This window comes from Xiphophorus couchianus, chromosome 17 (genome assembly GCF_001444195.1).
Source record: "Xiphophorus couchianus chromosome 17, X_couchianus-1.0, whole genome shotgun sequence".
NCBI lineage: Eukaryota > Metazoa > Chordata > Actinopteri > Cyprinodontiformes > Poeciliidae > Xiphophorus > Xiphophorus couchianus.
In genome coordinates this window covers 1,126,686-1,147,991 of record NC_040244.1, presented here as the reverse complement: position 1 = coordinate 1,147,991, position 21,306 = coordinate 1,126,686, and the positions used below count along the sequence as shown (strand labels likewise).

The window sequence follows — 21,306 nt, the reverse complement described above, 5'->3', positions numbered from 1 at the left end:
GTATAGATATTTTAGCTACATTGTTTACCAAAATTATACATATATTTTACTATAAACTGATGAAGTATTTGGAGTTATGCTCCACTAATGCTTCATCTTCACAACATTAATTGTTTTCATCTTTTTTCGTTCAGTGACATTTTGCAGACGTTTTGGTGATATTGGGGTTTGTTGTGCATCTGCAGACCAGCTGTGTGAGAAAAATCATCAAACTGTAGTTTCTCCCCGTCTTTCACTCTGAGAAGTTACTGTACGCGAGTAATAATGGCTCCAATAGAAAAGCGGTAAACATTAGATTCCTCTAAGTTCCACTAAAACGCAGATTTTAATTAAACTCATTTAGATTTTAATTAGACTGGATGTTAGTTAGAGGTTGAATACAATCAGCTTGACTCGCTCACATCAGTTAAACACAGATGTGTGTTTATGGGCCGGAGTGCGTTCACTGTGAGCGTTACTGTACCAAAAAAACTTTTCTATAACAGCCGTTTGTCGCCGCAGGCAGCAGAGGATCAATACGAGGGCCAAGCAACCAAATATTTAATCCTACATTTACATCAGAGCGACTGACAAGAAGAGAACTCAATCACACGCAGTCAGCAGCACGGACAGCAGAATGTGCTTATTAATATTGATGAGCGCGCTCGTCCTTAGAGTTTATAGTTTATTCATCAAAGCCAGAAACCAACTGGATGTATAAGAAGAAAAGCAGCAGGAAACCATCAACGCATATTTTTACAGTCAAAACTCTTCAGATAGCAGAAACCCCTGTTGCTCCTCATCCTCTGCTAAAACACATATCGACCTCATTTATATGTTAGAGAACTAAAATCAAAGATTAAAAAATAAACTTCAGCAAAAAAGTTGATTTTTTTCCAGTGGTTGGGGGTTTAATGTAAGGGTGGAGATAAACTTTGACTGTTCTCATGATAAGTTCTTGTTACATAAAAAAGTGGTAATTAATATTGTCACTTTTATCGTGATCACAATAGCAACAAAAAAAATATCATGATAAAGCTTTACGTCCGTATCGGCCGCTCCCAGTTTGATTTTAACGTTAGACAGAAATAATGAGGGATTTCACTCCCAGGCCTGGTTACAAAAACTGACCAATCAGAACCTTTCTGACGACACGAAGTCGGCAAAAATATCTGAAAAAGCAAAAAATCTGAGAAAATTAGTGAATGGATGAGAAAGTCTGTAAAAGGTTAGAAACCATTCGTCAGATTATGAGACTCTGTTAAAATCAAGCGATTTTAAAGGGGCAGTATCGTATAAAATCCACTTTTTAAAGCTTTATATCAAGTTTTAATGTTTTTCCTTCATCAGACAAAACTGGAGTGTTGCTTCGAGTCTTTCATCATTCTTTAATCTCCATGGCAACCATTTAGAGTTGTAAAACGCCTGGGTGGACCTAGCTCCGCCTTTGAGGCACAGCTCCTCCCCCTTCCGGCTCCTCCAGACTAGCCAGCAGTAATCAGCAAACACCTGATGGAACTGCTGAGCTCGTTACAGGAGCTGCTGCTCAGAGCAACGCTGGTAAAAACGTTGCTAAAGGGTTAATAGAGGAGCCATGTTGGGATGACTTCCTGAAGGCGGAGCTTCAGAAAGAGCAGGAGTTCTTAAAGAGACAGAAGCCCAATTTCAAAGTTATATGTGATTTACATATATATTTACTTATACTTGTTTGTGTTATAAAAAGTCTCTGTGGCTGGAAAACTCATAATGGCGCCTCCTTAAAGCTCGTCTCACACTGCAGACACATCAGCTGACAGGTAACAGAAATGAGCGTCTGTGTTGATTTTAAGAGTTTTAATGCTAAACAGGACAGTTATGAATAATTCCCCACTCAATTTATGTTTATAATGTCTATTTATAAACAGCTTAGCCGTTTTAAACTGAGAGGTGTCTCTACGGAAACGTCCCAGAGGAAACAGGAACAAAAATGGAAATGCTGAGTGAAATGTAAACAGGCTGGAAGTCTTTTAACTGCTTGCGAATGTTTCTTTTTTTTAACAGCCAAGGTGAGCTGAGCGGACGGCGACGGCGCGTGTTCGGACCGGCTGTGGCAGAGATTACACCTACAGACACGCTGCTGCGAAAAACTAATTGCTCTATTATAGACTTATTCAGAAGGTAATTTTTTAAAATAACCTGGCTGTAGTTTCCACACGATTTAATTTTTGAGCTAAAAAAGTCCAAAGCAACTCGACTCCATGTGCAAAAGTAAGTGACCCCTAAAGCTGATAACTGGGTGTCCCTCCACCGACACAGACCGACGTCAACATGTCTTTAACGTCACTCACAAAGACGTTTTCTCCATTTTCTTTACTGAACAAGTTTAATTTAGCCACAGTGGAGCAGGAGGCACAGCCTCTCAGTTTGATTTATGTCCATACTTTGACTAGACCTTCATTTGAGTCCAAAGTGTGTTTCAGCTAAAAGTCATGAACTGATGGTCAGATGTTTTCTTTCAGGATTTCACCTAAATAATCACATAAAGACGTTTACAAAATCAGCCTTTTATCGCCTGAAGAACATTTTCAGGATTAATGTTAAAGCAAAATGTAGAGAAACTCGTCCATGTTTATCTTTAGTCACACAGATTACTGCAACAGCATCTTCACAGGTCTGCCTAAAAAATCCATCAGACAATACACTTTAAAATACTGATGTTAGGTTATAAGTCTTTAAATAGATTAAAAATCTGCCGATGTATCAACCTTCCAGACCTCTTGAATTTTGAAATGATTTTTTTTTGCCATCCCTTTTTCAGAAAGTCCAACTGAATGAAGTCCAAATATCCAGACAAACAAAGAACGTTTCTCTTTTGTCTCGTTTATAAAACAAAAAAAACATCAGAAAGCTTTTGGAGCTTGGATAATGTTAAAATGAATATGGGTTGATGGTCAGCCATCTTTGTTTCGATCTTTCAACATAAAACACATTTTGATCGCGGATCTTAAGGAGTTTTCCTTGTTTTAGACCAAAACGAGCCTCAACTTTTACATCTGGTTTCTTTAGGAAGCAGAAAGATATGAGTGAATGTGAAAACATATTTAACCATCTCATGTTTAGTAACTGATGAAATGGAAGAAAATTCACATCTCCAGTAGCATGAGATTGCAGATGTGACCCGTTAGCAACAATGCTAGTTGACCATTTCCCCCTTTCACTGTTTGAACTGGATGAACTAAATCTCCACTTTGCTTCATGTTTCCAGCCGTCTTTCTTCTGCTGCAACTTTCAAAGCTGCTTTGATGAATGAACTTCATGAAAAATACACACAGCAAATAAACAGCATATGGCCTGATTCTGAGTCTTTACGCAGAGACGGGACTTTGACTGGGACTATAATCATCGGCAACAAACGTCCAAAGAATAAAGCCCTGTGTGGTTTAAAGGCAGGAGAAGAAGGAGAAGCTCATTAAACTCCACAGATAACAGCCTGTTTAACAGTTTCTAAAGCCTTGGACACATCCAACAAAACGCAGAAAGCTGTTCTCGCTCTTCCTCCGCAGCCATAATGTTCTTAGCAGAAACAGTTTCAGTATTTATTGGACTATAAACGTGAGAGCTGCAAGTAAAGGCATCATTTAACCTCCAAAATAAAAGAAACGCAACAAAACATCAACAGTTACGTCTGATTTCAGCCTGGATTTAATGACGCAGAAAAAGAGCAACACATTAAATTAATGTAGGTACAATGCTAATTAGCACCACTAGGCACTTAGTCATATTTATAAAACTAGAATATTTTTCTTGAACAATAATTGCCATGTTTATCACTACATTGTTTCAGATACAGCTTTTGTTATTCCACAATAACAAAAATCCAAATTTTAAATTTCTACAACTGTACCTAAATTATACATATAGTAGGTGTCTAATTATTTGCGACGACAGTCAAAGCAGTCGTGGCACTAATATTGAAGAAAACATCTTCACTATGTCTTATTTCCATCCTCGCACTACAGCCAATCAGGAGCAAGGAAAATAAATGCCACTTCTGGATTGGCTGCTTTGCAAACACCAGCCAATAGCGTGTCAAGTAGGGTTGCCCCACAGTATTTAAGCTTCTGAAATGCTACTTTCTTTTAAATATTTGAAATAATTCTCCAACTAATTTGAAGAAAAATCTGCAAATAGGCAGGGATCCACTATAACACTAAAACTACCATTATTCATTTCCATTCCTCAGTTGCCTAAAGTCGCTAAAAAGCATCAAACTCAAAATTAAACACAAGATTGAGTATATATGTATATATGTTATTGCACAATCTACACCAAGGTTAAGACTAGTTACTGAGTTCATCAGCCAAACTGATCAATTCTGCTTCCATAAACTGGGTGTAGTTCACACTCTGACCACTAGATGGTATCATAGCCCCTCTAATAGCATCCTTAGAATAAGAGGAATTGGCATCAACCAGAGTTTGTGAGATTCATACACCACCTTGGCTTTATTCACAACCAAACAGGCGCCACTCGTCCATAAGGGGTTTAATAAAGGAAATACGTTTCTGAACGCAGCTCAAAACGTTGCTGTTTGTTTACCAAAGGGCAGGTGAACACTCTGGGATCACCAAGCGAGTTTCAGAGACTCAAAGAGAGAAAAATCAGCAAAACCTGAAACAAACGGCTTCAATTCAACAGCCAACCGAGACACAAAGGGCTCAGGTGAAAAGACGATAGAGGAAAGGAAACTTCCAGCGAGAAGCCGAGCGGGACGGAGCGACTGTAAACTGTCTTACGGGAAGAAAAAAGGCAAGAAGAAGAAGAAGAAGGAGTGAACAACAGGTAAGGAGGACTGCTGAAGTATTAATGGAGGAGAAAGTGGGTCGATAAAATGCAGAAGAGAATAAACTCCAAAGATTGTCAAAGATGTGAATAAAACATCATGGGAATAAAATATGAATGATGCATAAATGATGGAAAAGTAGTAAAGTAGGTGAGGAAAAGTGGGCAAATGGGGAAATGCTGCGTTATTGCAAATTAACAAATTTAGTGCTGAATGCGTCACACAATTTTAAGATCATCCTAAAACAGAGCAGATGAGTCATGAATTTACGTCACTAACACTTTCCTGCATGTTTCACTCTGAAAAAATGAAACTTAAATTGTTTTTAGAACAAATTATCGCATGAAGATTTGATAATTATCTGTTAATATTTACTAAGAGTTATCTTTTAATCCCTAAGGATTTCATTCACGTGCTAAAAATTATTGTTTACCACATTAGAAATATGAGCAGGCATTTATTTTCTAAGAAAGACAGAAAGAGATGAAAATTGTTAATGTTGATTTTCAGCTTTCCAGTCTTCGTAATGACTATTATACATCACACTAAGTCAAGAACAGATTGTTATCAGACATTAACATCCCACAATAATCCACCAATGTCACTGGTTAATAATCAAGCTCCTCATTTTGCAGTAAAACACGCAGCAGCTGCAGCTTGTCGCTACCAAACCGGCCTCCATTCATTTAACGTCAGATAAAACTGGCAGGGAGACTCGAGTCTCAGACCACGAGTCCAAGTCAAGCCTGAAATCTCTGATTTATGAGAGTCTAAAACTCAAGCTGAGAAATTTATATTTATAGAACAAATGTTTGGCTTGAAAACCAACTTTTATCACTCCTGATGAAAACTTTTAATGACGCTTAGAGCTGAAGACCGATAAAAACTACGGGTGTAAAAGCCCTGAAGACAGAAGTCAGAATATATGAACAAATATTTAACTGGATAAAGGTGTATTTAAAACCTGCTTAAGTTAAAGTCAGTTAAATAAAGCTTTTATTAAGTTATCTTTTTCTAATTTGCAGGGATTGAGAATTTAAATTGTGATGGTTTTCATTTTTATTGTTGGGACCTGGTGGAGCAAAACACCGATTTACTTTTTGTACATTTCCATGTACAAAACTCACCATCTTATGATTAGAAATACACAAGAAAAAGGTCTAATAAACCATTTCTCTTGGACTTTGTTGCTACCTGAGGTTGTTTCTGACTTCCTCTCCGTACAGGAAGTGCTCCTGGGTGACCTTGATGTAATGGGTGGAGAGCTGCTCTGATTGGTTCTTGCTGATGGTGACGACAGGGTAGCCCATTTGTAGAGTCCATCTGTCCATCATCTCTCCGATGTCAATGTCCCGCCCTTCTGAGCGCATGGCCTTTAGACAGAAACAAATGCAGAAAGCTGGTGAAGGTGCACAGGCCTGATTAGAGGAAGATGAGTGACCTTCAGCTAAATTAATGTCTAACTGGCTGCCTGTTAATCAAAGATCTTCAGTATATAAAAAAACAAATCGATGGTGATCACATTAAAAACTTCTTGCTGAGAAAACAACTCACTCTGGTTACCAAGGCAACAAACTTTCTCCATCTCATCAAGTCAGTCTTAGCGAGCTTCTCATTAACCTTCATTAGAATTACTCAATAATTACCAACTTCAGTGAGTCGGCCTTCCCTCCATTCCTGCTGAGGTTAATGTGGCCTGAAGCCTCAAGTCCAAATACAGAAAAGAAAAACGGATGGCTTAGAACCAGACAGACGGACGTACCTGAGTTAGTTTACTCCAAAGGTCGTCTCTGGCGGCGTTGCTGTACATGTGACTCAGGAGATAATCCTGAAACAAAGTGAAAGAAAGACGTATGATGAAAGTCTCCAAGACCACAAACGCTGTGAGTCTGACGCTTCACACATCTAACTACTGTTACAACGACCTGACTGGACTCTCACCAAGACCAGAACCACTTACTCAGAGATGTTCACAAGTCTTTGAGAGGAAGGCCTCTCGATTACGGAAGGGCCAAGTCAAAAATTATTCTCCAGTCAAGACTTTCAGGGATCCGTCAAAATCTAGAGGCTTTTAGACGAGTTCAAGACAAATCTATCTAAATGTACATTTTGCATTCATGCATATTTCTCCTAAACATAACAGCAGTTGAACCAGATTAAACAGCAGACTTTTTTTTCTTTTCTAATCCAAAACTTTTAAGTTTAATTGATGAGTCCCAATGAACTAAAGCAAAAGTACACAGCAGATTAATTTTCTTATTCCAGGCAGCAGAGTCCTGGGAAGCTTCCTAATTCACTTCTTCCTCATCTGTGTTTTTCCCCCAGATGATCATTGTTGGCTCTCGCTCGGCTGTCACCGCTGCTGCTGTATTCCAGGACATCTTCATGCAGCTGATGCCTCCCAAACAAGTTTCTGCTGCGAAGCTGTGAGCGAGTTAAAGTCACAAGCAGCAGAGCTCATTTATTATGACTTCACTGTTAAATGAAATCTGCTTTGTTCACCGTCTGCAGGCTCTTCCAATGAGCTGCAGGGAGAAACAAAGAGCTGCCAGTTTCAATAATCTCCCACTCATTGCTTGGATTTGTACAACACAACCAAAACAAGGAGCGTCTCATTTCTGCCGCATCAAAATGAACTGTGAACAAAGCAGTTAGTGAATGAAATCTGCTACTTCTGCACTCATGAGCTGCTGAACAGAACATGCTAGCGATTACAGCGCCCTCTACTGGCCAGACGAAGGTAAATTTAGGGAAAATCCACATGCAAAAAGTGGGAGGTTTTTCCACAACTGTCCTTTTGGGGGCAGCAGAGCGTCTATTCCCGATTTTACATTGGCGAATGTTGTCGCCTAGCAACCATGACAGCGCTAAACTACTAGCAAGCTAGTAATAATGGAGTTTAAAATCTCACTGATTATTTGATCCTTTTTAGTAAACATATTCGCACAAAACAAAAGCCTAGCAACAGAACCGCCTTCAAAAGATGCAGTCCCTGAATTTGGACACAAACAAACTCCTCCCACATCCAAGATCCTCAGAAGAGCAAGATGCACGACTCCTGAAGAATGTTCAGCCGAATAGCGCCGTCAACAAACTGTGGTGGGACAAAATGTTGATTGGTGTCAAAAAACAACTTCAATAAGGCTGTAAAATAAAGGCTGGGTTTCAATAATGAAAAATGTTTCCTTCTATTTCTACAAAAAACAAAAAAACTACACGGCAAAACTGTGACACATATTATGGAATATTACATTTTGTTTACTAAAATCCTCTATATAGTTAGGAAATCCTAGAGCTCTAATTTCAGCTAATTAATACAAATACTGACAATATGAACTTAAACTGTTATCACAATATTGTAATAACAGTAATATTGTAATAATAGTGACAATAAAAACGGTTTATTACTTATTTTTTAGGTAACTGTATTTCTGTACAGCCCCACAAACACAAATACAGTTTTTGAAAAACTTTCTCCCAATCCTGACAATAAGGTCAAGATTTGATTTTAATAAACTGGAATTTATCATCGCATGGATCCGTTACCTTCGTTGCCAGAAGATGATGGACGGATGGGAAGTACACACAACTCTCCGGCGGTTGTGTTTTTTGAAAGAAAGTGTAAATGGTAACAGGTATCTGTGAGTGGATTCCTACATTTCTGGTGTACAGTGAAAAGCTTTTAGATAGAAAACATGTCAGAACAGAAGAGTTTAATTTTTAATCTGGGTGACTGGGCGCGCCTCGCAGCCGGGAGGTTTGTGTTTCTCGCTCGTTCTCACGGCAGAGGATTGTGAAAGCTTAGCGAAGTGAGAGGTTTGGATGAGTTCTTGATCCCGCAAACAGACAGGCAGGAGATACGGCAGAACCGGGACCGGTCCTGAGCTGCTCGGGGTTCGATCAGCGGACCAGAACCCGGATGAGGTGGTAACGGCTCGCTGTGTGTAAGTGAGTTTGACTCCGACACCTTTACTGACAGGAACAGATGTACAGAACGCAGCGCCGGTCCAACACAAACAGATTTAAAGACAAACCAGCAGCCGGTGATAAATATGGGCTGCAGGAATCTCATTAGGAGAATCTGTCTGCAGCGAATGTGAGAATAAAGGTGGCAGATTCATGGAGGAGCAGTTACAGCTTCACAGTCTGTTAATGAGGTCTTGTTTTCCTTTTCCAAGGATCTCTGTCAACACGGCAAACACTTCGGCTGCCACTTTCCTCCCGTCTTCAGACGGCTTCTCCGTCGGCTGCCGTCTCCTCGGAGTATCGACAGGCTGATTCGCGCTCAGCATCCCAACATCACCTGCTTCTGATGGACGGCGCTCGCAGAGGATGAAATATCGATGCTGCCAATTAAAGCTCTGAACGTATATCATATGTAAAGGTTAGGACATAATTGAAGAAAGGAATGTATGTCAGAATAGAGGAATTTTGTATGTTTTCCTCCTTTGTAACGTTTTATACCTCATTTTTTGGTCATTATTGTTTCTATTAAATAGATTTGTTGATGTTTTGAATATTTTTTGGGTGATTTTGTCATTTTTTAAAGATCTTATCAACCATTTTGCACCATGTGCTAATATGTGTTTGCACATTTCTGCTCATCTGCTAAAAGCAGAGCTAGTTTTTCTTGTTTAGCTTTAGCTAACATTGAAAACAATTACCCCAAAATTAAATCTAAAGTTCTAAATTACTCAGCTGTTTGGTAAACTTTCAGTTGAGTCAGTTTTGGTTGTCGACCGTTTCCATTCATGCTCTTATTTTGAAGACAGCAGTTTCATTTCCTGTCTATTTTTTCTTAAATAAATCATCCCTGGACATTTTTATTTAATATTCACCCTGGTTTTAATAATCTGAAATATTTCCCGTAGTATTTATAAAATAATTTTGTTCAGTCCATAAACTGGTTTTAATTCATTCTATGACCTAAATTTAAAGGTTGTTCTCTGGTACTCGGTGGCGCCCCCTCACACTAAGCCACGCTGTAAAAAGCCACGCTGTTTGTTTTTATTGTTTTGTTGCATTTGCATCACCTTTTATAGACGCAGAAGCTTCATGTCTGGGAATCAGCAGCGTTTATATCTAACCTGGTTTCCTGAAAGTTCTGGGTCACCTAAATTTCTGCCGCAGCATTTACTCTGTGAAGATGAACAAAGCATTTTCTTGTTTATTTAGAGCAAATAAAAATAAGCAACAGTCTTCAGGGTGCATTAAATAATATTTTACAGAACGTCTCTGTGATCTGAGTCCAGTTTTATGGATTAAAAAAAACGATTTCTGGCTGTAAAGTAAATGTAAGCGCACCGGCTGGCCTCCATTTTATTGGCCGAAGTTTGTCCGTAATGAAGTGAGCTGATGCACAAATGATACTCATGGGTCTCCAATTATGGCTGCTGTGGCTGAGCATTCTTTGGATATTTATCTGGTGGAAAATCAAACTTCTCTAAAAGTTATTTCTGTCACTAAACTCCTCCCAGCTTCATCTTTGATCCATTTTCAGCCAGCGGCTGATTCTGTCTTTGAACTCAGTAAAGAAAATAAAAACATCATCCCAGGAATATGATCTTTTTACTGAGGATTTACTTATTAATGTGTGACTGCAGCAGAATCAGCAGCTTATTCTCAGAGCCTTTCATGTTTTTTTGAAGATATTTGAATTATTCTTTTTTTTATGCAGAAAGACAAAAACAAACAAAGAAAGAAATGTTTGCAGTGTTCTTTGGAAGAAAATATGAATAATCAAAACATACAGAGTCTTTGCTTTGGTCTTTAAAACAACGAGTTTTCATGGATGCAGAGCAGAGAGAGAAGTAGGAAGTTCAGACCATGTGTAATGATTATTATCCCCTACTCCAGCATCTCTAACCAAACAACCAGGCAGATTCAAAGTGGAGCAGTTAAAGCAAACGAGGTGAATTTTTTTACTCTCCTTTTTACTTTTACTTTTGCAGAAACATGTCGCAGCAGTGCTGCGGACATTTCTTTGGTCCTCTGTATGAAACTAATTCAGAAACAAACTGATTGTTTCCAAACATCTGCAGTTTATTTTACCTGACTAATTTTTAATTTGCAAAAATCTCAGGCTTCTCAATAAATGAGTTAACCACAGGGCATCAGCTGTATTGTGTCATATAAAGATGGATTTTAATTCAGAAGGTAATTCCTCAAATTTCTGGGAATAAGTGGAATCAGATTAAAACCGTTTTTCCCAGACTGACGGGAATGTTGGACGTCTGGACCAAACTCAGTGACGCCTCATCTTACAGACTAAAACACACCATGTCCTCCTTCAATCCGCTTAAACTTCTTTCAAAAAGAAGGAAACATGTAAAAGTGCTTTAACTCAAACCAAAGTGCTTTTTACATGGAGACAAACTGCCTCCGCAGCCGAACCCTACAATCACCATAAGCTCTTAACGGTAAGAGTGTTTCTAAAATATGGCTTATTGCCGACTCTGCTCAGATCGTCTGTCTGAAACCTTCAACTCGACTCGGTGACAAATCTCTTAAGAACACTTCAAAGCCAAACGTTAAAACCTCCAGAAAGAGACCTGTACTTACGTTGAGTCCCTTCTGGAACAGCGGCTGCCCCATCACGTTCGCCAGCATCCGGATCAGCGCCGCCCCCTGCAGACAGCACACAGGAACAGCAGGGAGTCAATATTCACTAATCAGATCATTGAATTTGTAGGCGTGGAGTTAGCTTAGCATTCACACCTCACCAACCGAACTGAAGTTTCTATTCAAACGGACTGGAGTTGGATGAAACGGTTCTGGTGTGAACGAATCCTCTGAGACTTGCAGCCTGTTTTCTCACTGATCTTGTTTGCCACCAAGTTCTCCTTCATTTTGTTTTGATTTGAACATGTCTGGATTCAACACGTTCAGAATCTGAGAATAACTAAATGAAAAACTTGCTTCTGGTTTTATTGTGGCCAGTTTCAATCAAACCAGCTTCCAGATGCAAAGGTTGGTTTGAGTCTCTGGCCCAAACGGTTTCAACCAGAACTTCTTGGTTTAGAGGGAAACTCACTGATCTGATGTGCTCATGCATTTTGATGTTGGGTTTGAAAAAACTGACAAAGTTCTGCAGAACAGCTGGAATGGCTCGTCTACCTTCTTGTAGGCGATCCAGTCGAAGACGCGGTCGATGTCGGCCGCCTGCTCCACTTCCTGAGAGATGGGGTGGGAGGAGCTGAGTCCGTCCAGCAGCATCACCTCGTGGAGAACATCGGTCAGGAATCGCTGCTTCTCCTGGAAACACAACGGAGAACCCAACAGGTCCAGACGTTTGAAGGTTTCTACTGGGAGCGACGGGCTGGAGGCGCCGTCATCCTCCACCAAACCAAACAAATCAACCAGAATCAACCATCCAAACTGTCCCAGAGAGTTAAGTACACTGCATACTTAACTTATTTTAAGTATGCAGTGTAACTTTTATTGATCACTTTTTAATCTCCACAGTCTCTCCTGCCCACTTCAGTTTGAAATGGTTTAGTCAAAGTAAACCCAGAAGCATCCAAAATAGCTAAATATGAGATAATTTGGGTAAATTTCCAACATTAGGAAGGAATAATTCTTCATGATTGGCTGATTTTTAATTCATTTTGCTCATTGGCTCCTTGCAGAGGTCAGAGGTCGTCTTCTATTGAATTAATATTATTGAAAAGTGATGAGACTAATCTGATGAGTGGCTCATTTAAAGCAAAATGTTACAAGTTCTGATTTTAAATGAAAAGCTTTAATCGGATTTTAAGATTTTCTTTGATTTTTACATTAAAAGAAATCAACAAGTTCTTATTCATGTAAACCAATTTATCTGGAAATTAAAGGTTTAATTTGGTGATTAGGAGTTAATCTTTTATTATCCGTTTGTTTTGTTGTGACTTCTAAAGTTTTATACATTTAATTTAAAGTGTTTTATTTGATCTTTTATTTTCTAATTCCACCCAAAGTTGAAATGATATTTTAATCCTTTATTTTCTGCCAGTTCTCTTTTTCTTTCTTCACGTTTTTAATTGATTTCTGCCAACATGTCCAGCTTTAACGAGCTCTGCGTACTTTACCCCGGGGATCAGGCTAAATCTAGGCAGCGGCGGCTCTGTCTAATTTATGGATTACAGTGTTTATCCAGGTTTAAAATGATTATCCATTGTGTAAAGAAATGCTGATGCGTGCAGTTTTAGATTGTGAGGAAGATGAAGATGAAGAAGAAGAGAGGCTTCAGTAGATCAGCAGCATCGACAGGAAGGAGTCTAATTCCTGGTTTACGGTGGATCTGTGTAATTCCTGGTGAGACGTGACCTGACTTTAATCTAAACTCATGTTTAAATCAAACCAGTGGTTTTCTCATTTCATTTCTTCACTTATTTACGTTTTTGTTTTCTCTTGACTGAAAATATGCGTCTAATAAAATCTGATTGTTTCCAAAAGAGAGTAGATTTAAATAAGAATATGCTTCTTTCTATTCCTTTTTCCTTTTGATGCTGGACTATTTTGATTATCACTTTATTTAGTTTTAGTTTCTGTATGTTTGTTTGTGTTGTTTATTTTCATGTTTAGATGCAGAAAAAGAAACTCCTGTGTGTGAATTAGCATCGAGAGAATTTCACTGAACCAACAATTCAGTTACAAAGCAGCAGGAAAACAAAAACTCCAGCAGATTTTTTTGTTTTGTGACTCAAATTTGACTGTTTCTCTGTTTCCTGATCTTTTATTTCCACAGAAACACCCGGGGTCAATCGCTACGCCCTTTTACCGTTTCTTGGTAAATCGCTCTTTAAATGAAAGTTTTTATAAACTTTCCTACAAAGTAAATTTGATGTTTCCCTCCAATAGTCAGTTGCCATGGTTATTCTGTGAAGCAAAGCCTGTATTTTTCCAGCAGCTTTGATTTGAGCAGAAACCAACTGTGTTTGTCTGAGAGATAAATTAGTTCCAGTGAATCCTTTCAGGACCAAAGGGACAGTCGGATCTGACTAATTCCTGGATTTTCTAGATGTTTAAACAGGCGATGGATCTGATTATCGCCTTCATTATGTACATCGGCACAAACACAGCGAAGGCAAACACACACTGGACGGCTTCCACCACAAATCACACAATCAGTTCATCAGTTAAATTGTACATTTGGATGAAACTGGAACGACTGAGGAACAGAGCAGAGAATTGGACTAAATGAGACATCAGCTCTGATTAACTGAGACTTTATATCACCTGGAGAGGTGAAAACGGTTCAGCTGCTTCATAATGACCAGATGGACCCAAACCGAGCCAGTACACAGACACAGATGCCGGGTCGGCGCTGCGTTCAGGAGCAGCTGGTGAACTTTAAACCGTCTGCTGATCCTCCATCACTTCCAGAGCGTCGCTCCTCCTCTCCACCTGTTCTCCTCCTCCTCCCACACGGAGCCGTTTAAACTGGTTTCAGTAGCAGATCGCTCCCCGTGCTGCACAGCAGCACTTTCATTATCAGAGCTGGAGGTGTGGCTTCACCAGCAGGTGAGCAGTTCAGACATTTTCCACAGACGATCTGATACCTTCAGGGAAAAATCTCATCTTTTCCTTTTCTTGAATTCAAAATACTTTGGAAAATGTTCATGAAGTTACAACCTAAACATCCATCATCTATGGGGTTCCACAAGGTTCTGGACTTGCTCCAGTTTTATTGTAGCTTTTGTTGAAATGACCAAGTGACCACTCACTTCCTCTTGGTGAGACCTGTTCATTGTATCTGTGTGTGAACTATTTTACGCTCCTGTTTGTCATGTTCCTGGTTTCCTGTGTACAGAGAATTCACCTCTTCGTCCAGCGGGAGCAACAATCCCCAGTAAACTCAATTCTTCCTCTACAGATCTATAAAGGAGGACTTCCAGGAAAATCATCTCCAATTGTTGAATACGCAAAAAAATCCTGTTTATTTCATCAATCTGAGCAGAAGGTCGTCTGAAATTATCAGAATTAAACTGAGAACAAAATTCCCACAAGTCTGAACCTCAATGCACGGCGGAGCCATGACAACAAAAAGAAAATATGTGGACACTCTTTACCAACATGCGACAGAAAGACAAGATGGCTGCCTTCAGGATCGGCTCGTTAGCCTGATGTGAACAAGCTGCTCTGATCTCACGCTACGATATAATTCACTATTTAGTGAACAGGAAGTCAGAGCAACATGGAGGAGCTTCACTGAAATCTACATAATCAATGTTTAACTTTGTAAAGGAGGCGCAAGAAAAAACATGTCAAAAACAGAACTGAACCTAAACTTAATGTTTTTATGGTTTTATATTTTATTGTTTTATATATATCATTATGTAGTCAACATCATGTTGTATTATTTTATAGGATTATCATTTGATTTTATAGTAGTTCTTAGATATACTGTTTAAAAACCCATGTAGGGAAAAGAAATGATCTCATGCTGTGACACAAACTGGGCCGGCTCTTCGTCCCAGTTTGTCTCTGTTGATGAGTCTCTAGCAAATAAACCTAATAAATAAATAAACATAAACTCTGTGTGTGAATAACCAGGTTCTGGTGACAGGCAGAGTGAGTACATGTAGCAATGAAATTAAAAGCTACATGAGCTAAGCTAATTCTGCTAGCTCAGCGGTAAGTAATACAGTAAATATCTCTGATAAATATCTCTGATATTGGCTTCACACAGAGGTGTGTAGAGTTCTCAGATAGTTGTAATGTACTAATATAGTTTATAGATTATAAAGGAACGAGGTGAGCTAGTTTTATTGTTGTCATAGCAACTGCGTAGCAACTGCCTACCAAGATGGCCGTCAGTTACAAAGTTCACAGAAGTGTGACATCACATGAGAACTATGCATTGATCTGTACTTATAGATTCCATACATTGTCATTGATACATGATCCAGAATGTTCTTAAATATTGGAACCGATACAGATATTAATATTGGATCAATCTCCAAAAGTTTGAACCGTTTTGGTTTCAGTCTTTAATTACTGAAAGACAACAACTCATGTTAAAATGTATTTTATATTTCATATACAGCCTTCCCTGGAGAGATTGCTGTGTCTTCGCTTGCTGATCAGTCTGCTGCTGCTTGTTTTATTTTAAAACGTTTGTCTGAGTGGAAGTGGATGAGCCGGGATTTAAAACTCTGCTGCAGCAGCTGCAGCAGCTGCAGCAGGCCGTGTGCCTGCGGCTGATAAGCCTCCTCAGTCCAGTGGAGGTGAATGATGCTGCACTTCAGCAGAAACAAAGGATCTGTTTGCTGTAATTTAAAGTTCTGCAGCTCTCAGAGCTGAAGACGTTTTTAACCAGATCCGCCTCATCTGGAGCAAATCTGACGAGGAATTAGATTCTAATTTAGTCGGATTTCATCCCATTATTCTCTGCATATTTGTTTGGCAACGTGAGCGAAACAATAGAGCAGAACCGCTGCAGCTGAATATTATCTGCTGAGCAGCAGGAAAGCAGATATTGATCCGCAGAGCTTCACCTTTTAACTTCAGCCTTAAATTATGTCACAAGAAAAAGACGAGTAGAAACAGCAGGAGGCCAAGTTTACGCTGCAGGTGGAGAAATATTTCACCTCCATTTGTTCACCCAGAGGATTCCAGACATCTTAAAGAGCTGAGCTGGACGTTTTGTTTCATTCCTCCAATAAGAAATGTTAAAAAATTATTGATTTCACTCAGAAAAAAAACAACCTAATTTGTTAATATTTTAACTTTATAAAAATAATAGAAAACATTAATACTTGAGTATAAATATAAGTATTTAAGCTGAAACTTTGTTCATTTAATAATTTTTAGTTGATATGTAAGAATAAAGAAACATATGGACTGAAATATATAAAATTATACTATAAAATGTAGAACTTTTAAACAAATTAGATTTTTAAAATTTGGTGTAAAACGTGGTTTTAAGCAGAAAATGTAAATATTTTAAATATTATTTAAACTGTTCTGGTTTTTGTAGACTTGCAGAAACCTACAGAACATTAAATCTAAGGTTGATAGAAACATAATATTAAAAAATAATTTCACTTTTTTTAATATTTGAGATATTTTTCTGTTTCACAAAGTAAAAACAGTCTTAAATATTTCTAATCAAACCTTTAAGGTAAAACTGTTGCAGTTTGAATTTTCATAATGTTGACATCAGGTTTTGATTATTTTGTTTAATGTAAAATTACACGTTATGTAAAAAATGTTTTTTATTTAAAGGTTGGCTAAGGTTTAAAAATTCCCAAAATGAATAAAAATTATAAAAATATTCCAAGCATTTCTAAAAATCAAATGCTACGTTTGGAAATTTGAATCTAGGACTTAACAGAAGTCTATTATCTTTAAGTTAGACAAATAAATAAATAACGTTTTATTCCAGAAAAATAGAGTTAAATTTTCCTTTGAACTGCAGCTCACTGATTGAAAAGAAGCTAAATTATAGTTTAACTTTTACAGAAAGTCACATTTTAGCCATGAAGATAAAGACTGAAGAGTTTTTGCTCGACTCACCATGTTCCACTTTGGGAAGAGGAAATCTGTGCCGACGTACTCGAAGAAATGAGCGAAGCCTTCCTTTAGCCAGACGTCCTCCCACCACACCGGCGTCACCAGATCACCAAACCACTGAAACGGAAACAAGGAAACGATTCGTCTGGTTTTTAAATTATAGACAATAATTTTCCTTTTCCATGAACTCCTGAAGGGAGTTAAACTGTTATTAACACACTGAAAACTCATCTAGCGCTGCAGTAAACATGTTTACTAGCTAATAACACTGGCATAATGCTAATGGCTAAGCTACCTACTAAAACTGCTGTTAATACACCAATATTAGTGTTTGCTAGATGTTAGTCTTTACAAAAGAACAGCTAGTAAACAGTGGGATTAGCATGCTATACCTAGACTCGGCTAACCATTGCATGTTAGCATGCTAACATAAGTTAGCATGGCATATCTAGCAAGATGAGGGCAGTTTTAGCATAACAACTCCAGCTAGAATTTACATTAGAGGCTAATTATGGTTAAAGCTAACATGTACTTCTAGCATTAGTCAATATTTAAGCTAGCTTTAACGATTAACTACATAAAATCTGCCAAATGGATTTTGATTGTTGCTGTTGACGCTGTGTGTTGCTAAAACTTTGGATTAACAAAACCAGCCGTTATTTACAAACAAAGTTACAGTTACAGACAAAGTTTTCTCCAATTAAATGTTTGAAAGTTTGTTTTCAGCTAAATGAGTTGACTGTTGTTGACTGTTAATAAAAAATAAATAGAAATATTTAAAATACCTTTTAGAAATTTCAAACCACAACTTTTCACATATGCAGATAAATTTAAACAAATTCTCATCTTTTAAAACCTCAACATGCCACCTGGTATGTAAATTATACTCTAATTTATTTCTCTTTTCAATCATTTATTTTGTATGGAAATACAATTGTGCCAACATTCCACTATAACTTGTTTAAAATCATTTATTACTTACACAGTCAGCATTTAAAGGTAAGTTACCTGCTGTGACCTATAAACAAACTGCATTATAATAACATCTTATATTTTTGTAAATAGTGTGTTATAAATATTTGGTGTTAGACGTTGAATAACGACTAAAAGTTGCAGATTTCTGACAGAGTGAAATCTTTTGAGCCACTTTCTATGCAGAAACTGACCTTTAACTTGATGAAAAGTCACAGATTGATTTTTTTATTTTATTGAGATTAAATCTTCACTTTCGTTTTTAAATTTCACCCCCAGTAAAAGTAAAAAGATGAACAGATTTATGGTTTGAACTGATTAGATTTTACTCTTATTGCTCCTTTTTCATGTTTTTTTTATGAACACCCAAAACTCAGTAGTTCAAGAAATAGATTACATGATTTGAGTGTAAGCGGAACAGATCGCTTTGTCCTATATTAATGGAAAATTTGGTGGAAGTGGTTTTGTGGTAGGAAAACCAAAACCTCATGGACCAACCAAGGTCGATTTTTACTTTGATTTGACATCATTTCATTTCTTTCTTGTCATTTTGTGCCTAAACTGAGTTTTTCTGTTTTCACACCAAGCAGGAGGAAATGAGGAAGTTTTACACGGCAAAAACACTCAACCTTACGGAGTATTTTGATCTAGCTTCTAGTTCAAATATCTTAGTTCACTTGAAATAAGAAAAACTCTTAACTTACAAGTAACTTCTGAGCAAGATATAGGAGCTTGATTTAGGATTTATTAAAATGTTCCAGTTAAACTGGTGGATAATTGTTACAAGTTAAAAACCGGAACTTTTCCATCAATATTAAGGAAATATTGACTTAAAATCTTATATCTTGCTGAAAAATTACTTGTCAGTTTTATTTTATTTCAAGTCTAATCAGACATTTGCACTGGAAACCTGAAAATATTTGCTAAGATTGTGTTTGTTTTGCAGTGAAAGTCCTGCAGCGACAAGTATTTTTCAAACAAACACTTGAAAACAAGGAGGAATTTTCTGCTTTAATTTTCTGCCGGCCTCCTGCCCAGATTCTCTGAGTCGTGTTGGAGCAAACCAGAGGTAAAGTTTAATAAAAAGATAAAGCTGAACTCTGCAGTATATTTCTCTTTTTCCTGCCTGAATCTGAATGTTAATGTCCACAGTGACACACGGGCCACAGAAAACGGAAAACAAACCTCCTGTCTCCTGCTGCAGGTTCAGGTTGAGTCCTACTGAACAAGAAAAAGTCTCTGTTTGCATTATTTTGTCTGGGGCTGAAACAGATTTAGTCTGGAGCCTCAGATGGCGCGGCGCTCGTGGAGCAAACCGTTTCCAGGTGGATTTGTTGTGTGGGTGAAGGAGGATCAGCGGCGGAGCGACAGCAGAAACTTCAGTGGAGAGCAGGAAGCTGTGAGGAGGAAACCAGACGCTGCCTGTTGTCTCCATGATCATTGTTTACGCAGAAACTGCATGAAGGAGGAGCAGAAAAACCAAAACTCACCGTTGATTCCTCTGTTTTTGTCATGTTTGATTTCATTTTTTTACGTTTTGCAATAATTTATGTTGTTCTTTTGAGTATATTCATCATTTAAAATTCAGATTGCCGTTTCTGTGTCTCATTTTTCACTTCAACGTGTCTGCAGGTGATGATCCATGCAGTTCAGTGATGCATTAAGCATCAGACTAATGCAAAACGGTAATGGCAAAACATGCTAGTTTGAGAAAACACAGGCTTTTCTCTGCATCTAAATATAATTTAAGTTTTACAAAGAAGAAAAAATACAAATAAAGAAGAAGAAAAGCAGAAACGGCTCAGTGGAGACGTTACAGGACCAGATTCATTAAACTGAAGTGAAACAGAAACAAATCAAAATTTTTCTCATCTTCTGGGTCTGTTAATAAACCACAACAGAAACACGTTTATGTTTTAATATGCAGAACAGACGCATCAAACTAGCTCACAGGAAAACCTGGAGGTGTGTTTCAAATGTATGTTTTTTATTTCTACCAATCTGACAGGAAGCAGGAAAAGCTGCTTGACCAGCTAACCCTAACCCTAACCCTATACCAGAAGATTTTAGATTTTACTTCAGTTAAAATATAAAAAAAATCTAACACTGGATTAATAATGTTTCATAATCTGCTCATAATAAAAAGTTCTGCGTTAAAAATGACTTTGGGTTGAATCAAAGCTTTTGCACTCTGGACAAAAAAAACAAATTAAAATTATAATATTAAAAGATTTTTTACCTTCACAAATACAAGCATGTAATATTTTAAATATTCTTATTTTGTGGCTCCAAAACTTAAAAGCAGCTTTACTTTATTAAAGATCGTCTTAGATTTTTTTATTTGTCTATTTTCAGCAGCATTTTGTCTCTTTAAAATTAGCTTGCTGTAGTCGTTTGTTGTTCTTGGTTGCCGTGGAAACGGCTCATTAAAATGATTTAAAGTGTCATTCTCCTTTGTTGCTTCCAAGTCTCTGCAGTTACTGTGGGAGTAAAGACTTTAATTAGGCCAAATTAGTTTAACTTCCTTCAGTGGCAAACTGAGTCAAACCCCCAACGATTAAAACGCCCACAAATACAAAACAGGAAATGTATGGAATCCCATTCATGTAAACATCTGAGCAAAGAGACTCTTGTAATTCTAAGTATTTGTAACTTCATTAATTAAATGTCGTTAATAACTTATTGAATTAATAAACATCAGAGGTTGTTTTTGTTAGAAATCTCAACAGGCTGCAAACGTCACATTTTAGACGTGAATAGAATAGAATAGAAGTACTTTATTCATCCCAGCAGGGAAATTACTTCGCAGTTACAGCATAGAGACAAGACACAATAACAACTAAGCACCAACACAAGAAAAGTGGGATTATATTCCTGTAATCTGTGGATTATTATTAATAATATTGATCTTAACTTGAAACATTTTCCTGTTTTTTTAATTAAAATGATTAATAAACAAATTATTTGACCATTTTCGGGTGAAATCATAACTATATAAAGTTAGTCCGGTGTTCTGCTGAATCAGAACCGACAGAATC

The 21,306-nt window shown here is 37.7% G+C and overlaps 1 protein-coding gene across 3 annotated transcripts in view; it reads right to left on the bottom strand.

Moving 5' to 3' along the window:
- The window catches only part of LOC114160787 (thyrotropin-releasing hormone-degrading ectoenzyme), a 165,029-nt gene that overhangs the window by 39,947 nt on the left and 103,776 nt on the right, over positions 1-21,306 (bottom strand). For all 3 annotated transcript variants that reach the window (XR_003598850.1, XM_028043578.1, XM_028043577.1), the window contains exons 6-10: positions 17,300-17,413; positions 11,918-12,055; positions 11,363-11,428; positions 6,564-6,629; positions 5,996-6,174 (exon numbers count right to left, since the gene is read on the bottom strand). Coding sequence is in view for 2 of the 3 variants with exons in the window: in XM_028043578.1 (XP_027899379.1) it covers positions 5,996-6,174; positions 6,564-6,629; positions 11,363-11,428; positions 11,918-12,055; positions 17,300-17,413 (563 nt within the window). In the remaining variant the exon portion in view is untranslated. The remainder of the gene's footprint in view (positions 1-5,995; positions 6,175-6,563; positions 6,630-11,362; positions 11,429-11,917; positions 12,056-17,299; positions 17,414-21,306) is intronic.